The sequence below is a fragment of the Arachis duranensis genome, chromosome 9 (assembly GCF_000817695.3).
Source record: "Arachis duranensis cultivar V14167 chromosome 9, aradu.V14167.gnm2.J7QH, whole genome shotgun sequence".
NCBI lineage: Eukaryota > Viridiplantae > Streptophyta > Magnoliopsida > Fabales > Fabaceae > Arachis > Arachis duranensis.
Genome location: NC_029780.3, coordinates 110,116,842 through 110,131,599, shown reverse-complemented (window position 1 = coordinate 110,131,599; position 14,758 = coordinate 110,116,842). Strand labels below are relative to the sequence as shown.

At 33.5% G+C, this 14,758-nt stretch overlaps 1 protein-coding gene across 3 annotated transcripts; it reads right to left on the bottom strand.

Annotated features, from left to right (window-relative positions):
* Positions 1 to 9,436: 9,436 nt before the first annotated feature.
* Positions 9,437 to 14,533, bottom strand: LOC107467013 (type IV inositol polyphosphate 5-phosphatase 7-like). 3 transcript variants are annotated; one of them, XM_016086015.3, is made up of 13 exons: positions 13,727 to 14,533; positions 13,512 to 13,599; positions 13,077 to 13,163; positions 12,886 to 12,970; positions 12,683 to 12,787; positions 11,830 to 12,592; positions 11,547 to 11,740; positions 11,306 to 11,414; positions 11,064 to 11,212; positions 10,682 to 10,950; positions 10,123 to 10,220; positions 9,818 to 10,032; positions 9,437 to 9,713 (listed from the first exon to the last, which is right to left on the bottom strand). In XM_016086015.3, the coding sequence occupies exons 1-10, from the start codon at positions 13,754 to 13,756 to the stop codon at positions 10,728 to 10,730; spliced, it is 1,833 nt and encodes a 610-aa protein (XP_015941501.1). In that variant the 5' UTR covers positions 13,757 to 14,533; the 3' UTR covers positions 9,437 to 9,713; positions 9,818 to 10,032; positions 10,123 to 10,220; positions 10,682 to 10,727. The 3 variants fall into 3 exon arrangements, with proteins under 3 accessions (XP_015941501.1, XP_015941502.1, XP_015941503.1); XM_016086016.3 differs by having other exon boundaries at positions 9,818 to 10,000; XM_016086017.3 differs by having other exon boundaries at positions 13,077 to 13,160.
* Positions 14,534 to 14,758: the final 225 nt, after the last annotated feature.

Genomic DNA, 14,758 nt, shown 5'->3' with positions numbered 1-14,758 from the left:
CTATGTTCCTTTAATTTTTCCCCTTTTATCCTATTCCTCATGTATGCAGTAGGTTTTTACCATACAAGAATCGAAACTTTGATCAGATCAGCAGATATCTGATGATGCATGACTGGCTGGTGTACCATATAACAAGTTGATTGTTAACTTCTATGTATTTACAGTTTTAGTTTCCTGACTTTTATATCCTATGTAATTTTTTTTCTTCATGTGTATACAAGATTCTTACCACCACTTGAACACTAGAACTATGACAAAGGGGTGGACAAGAAGCGCAGTTTTGGTTCTATATGCATTGTTATTGCTTTCTACAATTTTGTTCAATGGAAATATAATTTTATGCTGCTGAGTTTTGAATCTGGTATATTACAGGGTTGACAAACTAATTAAGTTAGGTTTTCAAAGGTTGAGCCATAGTTACATGGGAATGGTAGTATATATAGTTATAGCGTTTCCATTCTATGATAAACTGTGAATTGATACAAGATACACTACCACCTAATTGGTGAATTCATGTATCTACGGGTTGAGCATGCAGTAATAAGTTTGGTTAAGATTCGGATGCATTTATCTTTATATAAAGTTAATAGTTGAAAGTCGTTACATAATAATCTTCACTAGCGACCGAAGCTAACTGTACGTGAGTTATTAGTAATAAGTTCTTTCGAAATAACTGATTCAGATGAATGATTTTTTCTGATCTAGTTGATCCTTATAACTTAGATTCATGGATGAAAACTACTAAAGTCTTTGAGGGAGTGAAGCAGGATCAGATGGCATTCGTTATCATAATTAAGAAGGAACAGGAGAATGTGTATTACTGTACTTATATTTGAATTTCCTCTAATTCATGGAAGACAGCATAATGATAATAATTCGAAGACACTAACACTATCTATCTGATATGAAAATGACATTGAGCGGCTAGTATATATAAAAAACCCTAACTAACCATAAACATGTGCTTGTTTTTCTCTGCCGGTTGATGGTGTAGGGCTCCTAGTTGATGTCTTAATCACCAGCAAGGTTGGTTGCTACCATTTCCTGTAACCGCTACACCAGAATCCAACGGCCACAATAACAGAATTCAACATTATTTTCTTTCCAAAACTTTTTATCACTATCTATCACCACTACTCATAAAATCAGGGGTTCCAGGCCACACATTTGGCTCATCATAAAGGGGATCTCAGATCTCTTGTATATATATCTTTGGACTGGGTTCTCATTGGTTAAAGACTCAAAGTCATTAATCTTATACATCTAATGCATATGCATATGCTACCTGACTGATTTACAGTCCAACTGAAAAGACAATTTTTTTTTTTCAGATAATAAGAAAGAAATAACAGAAAATGAATTTTTTTTTTAGGTTGTTAAATATATATAATTCTTTATATGACCTAGAAACATAAAATTACTCGTTACTCAGTAGTTAAAAATTGTTTTCAAACTTTATTTATAAATATTCTGAGAAATTAATTATGATTAATAGCAAAACATAAAGGCCTATAATAAGCATTCTCTCTTGGATAAGGCAGCTTTTTAATTTCCTTCCATTATTTATGCATGTGTGAAAGTTAGAGCAGAAAAGCTTAACCGTGAAACACAGTATAAGTATTATATTTTAATTTAGCCAACTTTTTTATTTCTTAGTTAATAAGGTAACATTTATTTATATTAAATATAATTAAAATAAATTACATAGTTAAACGTAAGGGTTTTTATTTTTACCTATTTTCATGTGAAGGTAAGTAACATTTATATTTATTTCTAAATATTCTTTAAAATAATTCACTAAAATTATTTTTAGATTAACAATTGGCAGGTTTAACAATATGTATTTATTATTTTTGTTATTAGGTATATTGAATTGTAAATTGATAATTTGATGAGATAAAATAATTGTGAAGAAAAAGAGCTAGTTATGGATTTTATTGTAAAGTAGAAAAGGGTTTATGAAGTTGATGAAAGGTGTTGACAGGGAAGAGAAATGAGAGTTATAAATGCATATAACAGTGAGTGGTTAGGACTAAGGACAGAATAGAAGAGAACCCGTGGTTGAATTCGCAGAGTTTGACTGAGTAGTCCTCTTAATTTGCAACAAAATGGCTTCTTTCCTTATATAACCATCACTTCCACAGAACGGGGCCCTTCTTCTTCGTGCTCCCTATCAACAAGTGTGCCTACTCTCTACTCTACTTCCATCTTTTATCAACAACAATATTCCGTACCATAGTACCACAATAATAATGTATTCCTAATACTATTCTTACATATCTAATACTTTTGCCAGAACTGGCCTTGGAATTCAACCCTTTATTCATATTCCTAACCATCCTCCACTTCTCAAACAAAAATTCTCTCGTTTCCTTATCAACAACCCCACACAGATTCCATTGGTCCGTTCCATAACCATGCATCCTCCACCACCACAATTTAGTTAATCAATCTTGATTTATATTATAAGCTTTTTCACTATGAATATGTAGAACCCACCATTGGTACTGAACCTGAAATAAATTCTATAAATTCGTCTTACAGTTTGTCCCCGTAAGACAGTCAAGTAATAAGTAAGGGAGTCCAAATAGGGCAGACAGAGATGGAGTGGTTCAATTTTGCCAACCCCATCCATTGCTTTCTTAAGCCAATGCAACCATGTACTGTCACGGTCTAAATGTTTCATCTTATGTTTCTTCTTTAATTTCATATTACAATTCACTTGGATTACACATACAAAAAGAGTTAATTACATGCTATCATAGTTAATCCATAATGTCTGTCCAATTAGAATAACAAGAAAGAAAATATCATGCCGACAATACATATACTTGGTTTTAAACAAGCAATAATCAATCCCACTTAGCTTGCATAAAAATGACATGTCTAATATAATAGTTGAGTGTTACTAGTACTGCTATGAATAAGGAAAAAGACTAGAGCTAGCTACTTGCCTAGCTTGTAATATATAGTGTGTATTTAATATCAGAAAAAGGGGCCATGGCCGCCAACCTTAGCTTGGCACAACCCCATGCATGCTCACATTGCATTCATTATAACCCTGCTTTCTAGCCAACCTCCAAATAGAGCTATTAACTCCTGCTTATTAATTAGTTGTATATTTATATGTAACTTGTAATTCCAACTTTATTCAACTACAGTGAAGATCCTATGAAATCATTGTCATGGTTCCTTCATCAGATTTCGTCAACCATAACCGGTTTTATATATGTGTGAATATCATTGCATAACCATTCTTGTCAAGTGTCAACACAAGTCAGAATGAAAAAAAAAAAAAGTTAATTAATCAAGTAATCATAGCCAACTCTGTTGACCTTTTGTTAATTAACCATTTACGTACATTCTATTATATATGACACCATTTATTATTTGATTACTCTCTTGTTATGACTTTTGGGCAAATTTCAACCACCGATAACTTCCTACAATGAATATATTTTCCATAAGTGCTTAAAATTAAGGAAAAAAAAGGTTCTGGGCTGAAAATAGTATATAATCTTTATAAATAATGAACAAAAATTTCAGTTATTATTATTTCATATAGATTTGTCTAATATCTAACATTATTGTTATCCTTACCTTATCAAATAGAACACTTTTCATGTGGGTAAGTTACCATAGAAGCATTTGACTAAAATTGTGATCTTAGAACAGGGTAGTTGAAATAAAATAGGTGCATTCAGTGAATTTTATCACTAGAAAAAGTGCAAAAAAAAATTAAAAAAAATTATAGTGGATCATACTCAATTTTCTTTCTTTATGCAGAAAAACAAAAACAAAAGAAGAGCTCCTTTAATTTCACTAGGCAGGGCTACTACTATTTTCTATTGGCATAGGCCTTTTAAGGGTGCTCCAGGCCAACCATGATGTTTCAAAACAATGTTATATTAATGGAAAATTAGCAAGTGTTTAAAAAACATATATCTATCTCCATAAGTTGATGTATGTCTCAAATAACATAAATTCAATATAACGACAAAAATATTAATATAGAAAGATTATCAGGTGTTCTAGAAATATAGGACTAGTCATAGTGTAGGAGGGCACATAGTCATAGAAAATTGAAGGTACTTACTACTTAGCTATATTTAATTTTTGTGAATATATGTTAAATTATTAACAACGTAACGTATATGAACATGCATAAGTTATAGCTCAGTATACTTGGGAATATAGCTGTTGGAGTACAGTAATTAATCACATCTCCTAACAAGAAACTAATCATCATATGGAATATGTAATGCAACGTGGATATCAGATCAAAAGGACGGATCAATAAATTAAAGCAGCACCACTGCACAGTGGCATAGGCATCATCATGAACATCTTTTTATTGACTCTATAATTTAATATAGAAAAAAATGATGTTTGATAGAACATGTATTTATGCATGCACTACTTGTTGATTTCAAAATACATATATCATTAATTTTTCAGTAGATAGATTTCATATGCTGTGCATAAAGTTTGATTTGATGATTTGTTCTAGCTTTTCATGTTTATTTCAAAGAGAAAATTAAACAATCAGCAATATAATAAGGATACATATTTGATTATTTGCTCTTTTGATATATGTGTGGTTTTGGTTTCGGCAGAATTTTCTGTCGGATGGATATATACAAGTTAGTCATGTCACTTCATTCAATCTAATATCACTTTTTTGGTCTTTTTGTTTTTAAAATTTTGCTTAAACTTTCAATATATAGATGGTATTAGATAGATTTTAACTGTTTGACCAGAGTTAAATGGGTGTTTTAAACTCCCTAGAGAGAATTATTATCTGCATTTAAGTTTTAGAAATTCTCATTTTGGTATGTATGAGGTATTTTCTTTATGATTGTAGCTCTTGTTTACATTTATTATGATTTATATTTTATAATCTAAAGAAGAGTAGAGTTGCTTGTTTGCAAAAATATATGAAGAGAGAAACATATTAATATCATCATGGTTTATAAAGGTTTGAGGTTTCAACATTTAAAGAAGATTAAGCCCTTAAAAAGGGTCTATCAGTATTCAAAGAGATATAGATAGCATAGCATTCTATAGGGTGAGTGATGAACAAAGATTTCAGATGTGGCTTACCAAGAAGAGAAGATCAGATTCAATAATTCTTCCAGTTCCAAACTCAGATCACACCAGTCACCACCAGTCACTAAAGTTTTAGACAACATATATAAGATAAAGCAAAGCAGGTAAAAGTGAAAATGATGAACAAGACTAGAATTAGATAACTAATTAAGTTTAATCATATTATATTCTCACCTGATTAAAGTGAAAATAATTTGTTCAGCTTGGTGCTACCACAAAATTCATGATCTCTTTACAGTGAAAAGTAGCAAAATATATAGATGAGGATATATTAAATCTTAGTCTGAAGTTTTCTTAGTAGGAATGTATGATGGTTTTTTCTTTTCTTTCTAGTTTTCTTCCTCAATCATCATCAGGCAAATAAAGGTTGAGTGAAGTTGAGACATGGGGATAGTGACTGATACAAAAAGAGAATGAAGTTAGGAAGCAAAGAACAAAAAGATTACCCAATTTATGAAAATGGAAAATTCAGGAATGGAAAGGTATGAGGCAGAAAGCATGAAATAGAACATGTGTGTATTTTTGCTATGTGAAGGACTAAGAAGAAGAAAAGAAAGAGAGATGAATTAAAGATAGTGATGTTGGAGTGTTTGACAAGTGGCAAAGGGACACAAATAACATACTAAGTAGTACAGGACTCATCAGAGGAGAATGATTGGAATATGTATGCATAAAACAGAGAAGGGGAATGAAGAAGGCAAGGTTGCATTTGCCACAAAATGGCCACAGCTTAATTACAATTACATGAAAGAAGAATCATGGCTAGGTTTGAACAGAAGCAAGCTGTTGCAAAGTATTCATGAATTTGTCAAGAAAACTGATTGAAGTAACACTGCAAAAAGCAGCATTGAATGAATGAAAGAGAGAGAGAGAGAGAATAATTGCTTTGAAAATAGACCATGGTCATGATGATAACCTTGAGAGAGTCAGACCCAGAGAGATAATGGTAATCAACAGAAAAGTGCGTAAGCTACTTCTACTTAGGCTCCCAGGATTGCGTCATTTTTATGCTCTCCTTTTTCACTTTACTAATATATGAAATTATCAAACACTAGTCCATATTATATAATTGCTTTTTAAACATTATGATGTTGTGTAAAACACGTAAAACAAGCTTATGTCTCTTCATTCAATCTATATAATTAGCTTGGATCATCGTTTCATCATCACTTATATGTTACATCATTTTAATTTTTTAAAATTTCTGGTACTACTAGATTTTTCTAATTTTTTAAAAAATATTACTATTTGAATTATTGAGCAGCATGCAATGCAGTAGTTATATATGTAACGTAGGGTGGATTTTAACATGCGAATGATGACACCTATGAACTATTGATTTTGCTTCACATCCAACACCTCAAGCTTTAGACGAGTTTTTCAAGCATAGTAGTGTACAGTGTGACCCTGAAATAATGAACCCTGGCTAGCTATATATATATAGGACATCATGTCTCCTCTAACGATAGCAAACCCCAAGTTTTACTCGATCTTTCTACACTTTTCATCTACTCTCTCCTACCAACAATTCCAACCAAATCTTCCACAATAACTGCACCAATATATCCAATTCAAAGTGAAAGAAAATGAAAATTGATTCTTACCTTGGTTTCGTGGTTTAAAGTTTAAACTGTATGTAATTTGTGTGGTTTCGATCAATTTTATACACATATTAAATTCGAAGACAGTTACGTATGTATTAAAATATTTATTGATCAAAGTGGATGAAAAAAGAATTGATCTTAGCTTGTTTTGCCTTCATAAGGGATCTATATACCTAATTTGTGTCCAAATACTACTATAAAAAAAACAAATATTACTAATAAGATTTTTTTTTTACTGATACTAGTATAATTATGTTAAATGTATATAAAATCATTCATTAATGTAAAATATACATTAAAATAAACTAAATTATACGTGTATTTTTATAAGAATACATAGTAATTAATTTTAGTATATAAATAATATTTTAATACTCATAAGATAGTTGAATCTCCAATAATTAATGCACATAAAATTTTTTAGCAAAAAATGTTATTACTATCACTAAAATATCTTGCTATATATGATTTTCCAAGTATAAAATAGTAAAATGATATCATTAAAAGTGTTTTTTTTTTTGTAAATGAGTTATAACTTAAATGACATAATTTTTTTATACTCAATTAACAGTGGCGAGATTTGAGTCGAAAAAAAATTTGGTGAGGGTATCATCTAAAGACACGACTTTGGGCTTGCTTAATTAATGATCTTTAGTGTATAAGTACCTTGGGCTTAGGCCCGTTTTAATACAAAGTTTATAAGCACCTAACATGGGCCTTGATCTGTTTACTACATCAAGTGGCCCACATAATCGAAACAGTTTCAGGTGCCACCGTGAAACGCACCGTTGCGCTCATAAGATTACGTTCAGTCTAAAACCCTAAATCCCAATTCCTCTCTCCCTCCGAAAAGAAATTGGCACTAGCACTGTTTTAGTTTAAGTGTTCATACATATTCTGGCCTTAACAATCGAAACTAATCACGAAAATGATATGACAAATGGTCTTTCATCAAAAGCTAAAGTGGTCAAATTTTAGCAGAATCAGTTACATTTTGTTGTAAAAGAAAACAAAACGGATCATTTCAATGTCAAAAGGTTATATATATATATATACAAAAGCTGCAAGCTTCTTGAGTTGTTCAAGCCAATTGAAGCTCTCCTTTTTACTTGGAAGAAAATGGAAGTGTCCACTGGTAAAAGTTGGCATGATGATATTTGAACCCTCTGCTAGCTTTGTGGTTTTGTTAGGCATAATGCAAACAATTCTGAGAGTTGAGTTTATAAACAATCATTTCAGAATGGAATATTCCCCGCCATTATGAATAATAACTGCCAAATGCTAATGCTATTGTGTCAGCACACCACCCTTCCTTGCTTATTTGTATTATTAGACTGTTGCAACTAACAAGTATTTTGCAGAAAAATGCTCTCTTTACGGACAAGTTTGACTAAATTATCCCCTAATAGTTTTAGACTATTACTTTTACGTGAAGACAATTTTATATGAGTATTGCAAAGTGTGAAATTTTTTTTTCTTTTGCAAAATCTCTATCAGGACACCAAAGATGAGTTCCTTTGAAGCGGTTCCCCATTTGGAAGGCCAATTCAGGCTCAGGGACCAGTTACAATTACAAAGACACAAGGCAAGAGATGGCACTCTGATGGTGACAACCCCTTCTCATTCTGGACATCAATTACTTTCAATTCCATTTAGCTTAATGCTAATCACTTCCACTAACCGAATTTTTATTGAAAAAGAAAAAAAGATTTTCAAACCCCATTTTCTTTTCACCTTTTATCAAACCATTACTTATTCAGAGGACCATAGTGTAAAGGAAACAAAAAACAATGAAAAGAGGATGTCCAATTTGTGTTGAAAATGATTGTAGGTAAAAATTGATGACCAATGATTCTAGTTGCAGAAGACAGCACAATCTGACTTTCTACTGATCCCATAGTGGAAAGAGGATCATGCACTCAGCTCAAGTCTGCAAAAACTATCCTTATGCAATTATCATTTCTCTCGTGTGAAAATAAATTACTTTTTCTAAAATAAAAATCAAACAATGATGTTCAAATAGTAATTATTGTAGAGCATATTTACCCTCCTCGCATGCAGCTCTTATTTTTTTGGGCAACGCATAGTGACTACTGACATATACAGCAATAGATATTATTCCAAAGTCTTCCAACCATGTCTCTTTATAATATATCTTCATTTAGATTTGTTTTCTTTTCTTCTTGGGTCATGAATCATGATCTTTTCTTACATTTAGTGGTGTTTGTGAAGTGGCTATGTAACAGCCACATTGACAAAGAGGTTGTTGAGCCATTGAGATCTCTCATAAAGGAACGACTCTGACACGAAATTTTAGATTTAGTTAGGAACCCCATTAATGAGTATTTTAATGACACTATTATCCAAATTTGTGATTTGGCCGTATTAGTCGTTATCTACAACATTCTTGTGCTCAACTTTTGTTGGTGATCCTACCTAGACGCACAAGGTAATAAAGGTAAAGTGTCTAAAGTTGAAACTTAGTCAAAAGTAAACAGCAATTGACACAGGCATGCAACATGTAAATAGCATCTTGGATTGGAAGAGCCTCCAATATTTTCTGCCAAACCTGCAAACCCTGTCTTGAGCTTCTTTAATCTGTTAAAAAATACTAAAATATTGTTGTCTCCTCATCAGAGTTGAAACTCAGAATACTAGTTGATGCCAAGCTACCTTTAACAGTAAATTTATGAACATTGCTGAAAAGAAAAGAGAAGAGGAAACAGAACCAAGCAAGAGAGGCTTTGGAATTCTCTCATGAATTAAAAATTCTTTTTCTTCTTTCTGTTTTTTTTCCTTCTTACATACTGTGGCAATCACTAATTCACTATACATCAAATCAAAACTCTCATTCTCTTTGCATTTTAAAAACAATGAAAAATGAAAAAAAGAAAACAGTTAGTGCCCAAATGATTATTACTGACGATCTTTTACCTACATTAAATGTTTGCCAAAAACAATTAAAGAATCTTGAATAAAAAAATCGTCTTCTTCCATGTCCTGCCAAAAGAGAGAAGTTGATCATGAGTAAGAGTTTATTATATTGTTGTTAATTCATAAAAAAGTGTGACAAGTATTAATAAGTACTAACTAAAACATAGTACCTAATGATTGTGCGTGATTCTGAATGGTTGTACAGGGCTGAGAGACTGGTAAGAAAGCTAAGTGTTTTTAAAATCAAATTATGCACAGTGCTGAAGTTGGTGTAACAAGATGATGATGTTGATGATGATGACGAGGATGTACTACTGTTCTGAACTTCTGATCATGTGATAGGCAAGGCATGACTGTAGACCAAGCAAGAATACAGATTATCAAACTGAAAAAGATAAAGTAAAGGTTAAAATTAGACAAAGAAGCTGAGACCAAAAGCAGAACAAAAAGAAGCAAGAAAGAGAAGAAAACTAACCTTTTTCGGTATGTGGGAAATGGGTTGTCCTTATCACCCTCCATCCATGAATTGAATTTCTTCAAAGTGAGTCCCTCTTGGTAATGGGGGACCAATTTCTGAACAGTAATAAGGGTATGTAAGTTATGTGAGATTTCTAATTCAGGGGGAAAAGAATAACTTCAACGACAATAAGAAAAGAACAAAAGGACTTCAAAGCAATAAAGATTGAAATCAATTTGTATATCTAGTGAAGCAAGAAACACCTAGTGGCTAAGAACATATTAGCATATTCTTTAGGCTCTTATGTTTTTATTGCAGTATCACCTCTATTATGTTCAGCTCCATATAATCATTGATAATTTTAGAATCTTGTACTTTTGGTCTAAATATAAAAAATGTTCAGGGTCCCCTTGTTTGCATAGAGCCCTGCAGATAATTTTTGTTTTTATGTTTTTCTGTTTGTATTTATGTGCATGAGGTTGAAAAAAGAAACAAAAAACCAAAGCATTCAGCGGCATAAATTTCCACTATTTTACAAGCATAATAGTGAGAATGGCAGAAGGGATAGAGAAAGTACTTGAATGTGGATGGACATGTTTCACATCCAGCCATTCCATTCCTCTTTAGAAAAAGTTCAGCTCAGTGTATCCGCCTGAATATGGCAGAAGTTCTTCCACCTCAATTCTGGAACGAGAACAACTCATAGTTTTCTTCAGTCTGCCATGAGTTGACTCAACCTCAGCCATGAATATGCCATAGACAGGCCTGTGATCCGAAAATCTTGATTCCCCGCGGACGTAAGATAATTGATGAAGACCTTCTCCAAACCACAAGATTCTGTCACACCTATAAGAAAAATACTTATATAAGCATATCAAATTTAACAAAACTATGTCAACAACTATGAAACACACCCTATGCTTCATTTCTACTTTCTTCATAGAGTAGTAAGTACTTACCATGCAGGTGTTCTCCTTTTCTCCTTTGGATGCATATCATCTCCTGCATATCTATCTGAATTAGTTGAATACTTGTATGTTGGGGGAAAATATATCTTCCCTTCATTCCATCCCACAAATACACGGCCTCTTTTCTGTTCTATTCTCAACTGCAAGGAATGTCAATAATTAAGGCTCATTATGCTTTGTCACATAGCACTAAAAATGAACCTAGAGCTATTTAAATGGTTAAACATACATACCTGATCATTCTCTAATAATGCTCTCCAGTTTTGCATCTCAACAAGTGCCTTAGCAGATCGGTAATTGAGGGCGATTCGATAATTCAAATCTCCGAGCCATATTATTCGACTACATTAATGAATTTTAAGTTAGTTCATGAAAAGGAATTATGTTAAATGGAAAGGAGACAAAGGAAAATGATTTTCAGAAAACAGAATTAGCAACTGCAAGAGACAAAGACAAAGACAAACAGATTCTTACTCATGCTCAAGGATTGTTTGTGGGGACTTCTCATTGTCCACACCATTAACACGCGGAAACCTTGTCTTTTTTAAAATCTCCATCACATCCAAATTTCTTCTTAGTTCATCTCCCTCTTTCTGTCCAGAGGTTAAATGGCTACAGATAAAGCAAAAGCTTGTTTCATGCAGTGACATGCTGATTGAGATGGATCCCTGTAGATACAATCAAAATAACTCTCTCATTAAATCCAATTTATTATGAAAAATAAAAATTAGAACTATACGACTGACATAACATTCACCTTATTTCCAAGATAGCCCATCAAACCTCTGCCAACACATGATACTTTCATGTTTTGCACATGATCTTTCAATTCACTTCTTACCCATATGGTAAGGTATATTCCCACCATTTGCTTACTTGCTACAAGGCAGTACCTCGAACGCCCCGGCATGCCATATCCATCCTCATTAGAGGCAGGTCCGGCATAAGACATTGGCGAAAATAGAACTGTACTTGGTGAATCTCCAATGGCATTATCATCATCAGATGAACCCCATCTTGAATAGTCACTTGGTCTTGAGTAGTCACTTGCCCTTGAATAGTCACTAGGCCTATAACCCCATCTAAAACTGGGATCAAAGTCACTTGGCCTTGAGTAGTCGCTTGGCCTTGAAAAGTCACTTGGCCTAGAGTAGTCACTTGGCCTTGAGTAGTCACTCGGCCTGTGGCCGAACATTACACGATCGCAGACACTATACCTTCGATCTAGTCGTGGTTGAGCAAGTGAGGGATCATTGTCAATTCCATAACTAGTAGAAGTTGTCTGGAACGATCGCCTATGGAAGAAAGATGAATTCTTCTGCCTAGCTGATCCCTCAAAATCAGCATTTAGCTCTGCAATTGGCTGAGGAATGGGAGAAGGTGTATAACATCCACTGCTTCCGCTAGTGCCAGGAAGGTTGTTTAAACTCTTTCTGATGAGAGCCAACCATTTTTTGGCAGGGCCATTGTCCTCAGCCCCTAAGATATTACCAGCATTCAAGGGAACTATCTCTTGAAATCTGAAAGAGGGTAAAAACATGTCATTGGTAACAGTTAGAACAAAGGTTGATCAAAGACTAAGTTGACAAGAACCAAGTCAGAATTCCTACCCTAGAACATATATATCTGCTGGTGGTGAGGAATGAAGCCAATCATCCAAATTCAAATTACTCGGTGGTGATCTTCCAGCAACATTCCATGTAGCAACAAAAATGCTGCTCACAAAGAAGAGAAAAGCACCAGAGAAAATATGAACAAACCAGTATTTTTTTGGTAAGAAACAGTAAAATCACAAGAGGAAAAGGAAATATACCTATGGTTCTGAACATCAATAATTCGAGGATGGTCAAGATTCATTCTTCCTCGCCTAACCTGATCTGCACTCCTGCTAAACTTCTCTGTTCATTTGCAGTGAGGAGGTTTAAACATTAAATTTTGTCATGTAGATGTAAATGTTCTTTAAACATCAAGATTTCCAAGGAGTGGCATCATGAAATTCAGTACCTGTTTTGCTCTTTTTGATAGTGCATGGTTCTCTCTCAGAGAAGCTACTCCTGCTACTCCTGCTTCTGTATTCTACGTTACCTCCTGCTTTAATAGCAATGCTAATGCTTCAAGTTCATGTACATAGAGAAACAAAAGATATAGAAAACTGTAGTATGAAGCACAATTGGTGAGTATATACTATATAGTTTTGTATATATGGTTTTAGCTTAATTTTCTTAGATTAAAAAACAACAAATGAGACAGAAGTTGATGAAAGACCCTAGGCTTCAATTTCCATTCCCAGTTTGTGTTATTTGTTAAATTCCTTTGGTTTCTCCGGCAACCAACTAGAAGCCAAGTCTTATTCCTATGCTTGTTGCATCCCAAATTTTTTAAAAATGGAACCACTTATAGAAAGTGAATTTTGAAGAAGACAAACCAAAGCATACCCACCTCCATAGGCAACAGCACCTGATAGTGTATCATCAGTTCTGCATTTGATATTGAAGAACTTTCTAACCATTTTCTTTGACCATGAGAGCTTCATCAAACCAACAAAAAGACAGAAACAAAAGCAGTTAACAACTTGCAGAGATTGCAATCAACAACACACATCAAAGTATTCATCTCTACAACATAGAAGAGAATGGAAAAAAGAAAAAAAAAACCTTGGTTTTCTTTGAATTGTCATCTCTCATTTTTGCAACTTCTACTTCATACAGCTCCTCAAGCACACTATGATATTTCTCCTCAGAAGAGAATTATAAGTTATAACCCAACACCCCCACCCCCACCCCAAAAAAGCTCTCTTCAGAGCTTCAAAGAGTAAAAGATCATTGCTTTGAAAACCGCTTCTCCAAAATCCACCCTTTCTTCTATTTCCCCTTCTCTTTCTTGACTTAGACACAATACAAAACTCATTTGTATCCCAGTTTATGAACTCCAGAGCACCCCCTATCCAAACAGAACAAAACTAAGATCAACAAGAAGTGAAACTCAGCAAGATACAACAAAATGCCTCAATTTTTTCCCCCTGGGTTCTGTCTTTAGCTGCTATGTTGCTCTTGCCACACTAAGAAAAGTGTAAGAACATGGAAGCAGACTCCAATAAGAAAAGTGTAAGAACATGGAAGCACACTCCAATAAATATGACAGAAAGGAGAAAGCGCCACCAATTACTAGAGAGAGAGACAGAGAGAGACAACACTTTAATGCGTGGAAGTGAGAAGAGATTCTGAGGTGGTAGAACAATACAATGCAGCAAAGAGAGAGAGAGAGAGAGGGAAAGCAAAGCTTCAAGTGTTGTAGTGTTTCTTTGTTTCTCTCTCTTGGAAACCAAAGCACCTCGTTCTCTGCAAACAAAGCATCGAATTTGAACAGAATAAAGCGCAGTAAAAAGAGAGAGCATACAAGAACTTTATAATTATTATTATTAGTAAATTAAATAATCACACTTTATTGTTTTTTATAAGTGACAAGCAACAAAGCCTGCCCTTGGTCAGCAAAGTGAAGAGGGAGATCTAGCAGCATCATAGAGCTGCATTCCTTCCAGTTTTTTTGGTCTTCCTACTAAAGCAAAAGCACCTAAAAGATAAAGCTATTAGTTTTCATAATCTTATATTGTTTTATTATTTTATAGCACAATGAATGTTTAAAGATAAGTATATACTATTTACTATTACTTACTATAATGTTGCAGT

Excerpts from the sequence above, each read along its gene's own strand:
- LOC107467013 (XM_016086015.3), bottom strand. The coding sequence starts at position 13,756 with ATGAGAGATGACAATTCAAAGAAAACCAAG. Across the intron at positions 13,164-13,511 it reads AGGTGCTGTTGCCTATGGAG|CAGGAGGTAACGTAGAATAC; the intron begins GTGGGTATGCTT and ends TTGCTATTAAAG. Across the intron at positions 12,971-13,076 it reads TATCAAAAAGAGCAAAACAG|AGAAGTTTAGCAGGAGTGCA; the intron begins GTACTGAATTTC and ends GCAAATGAACAG.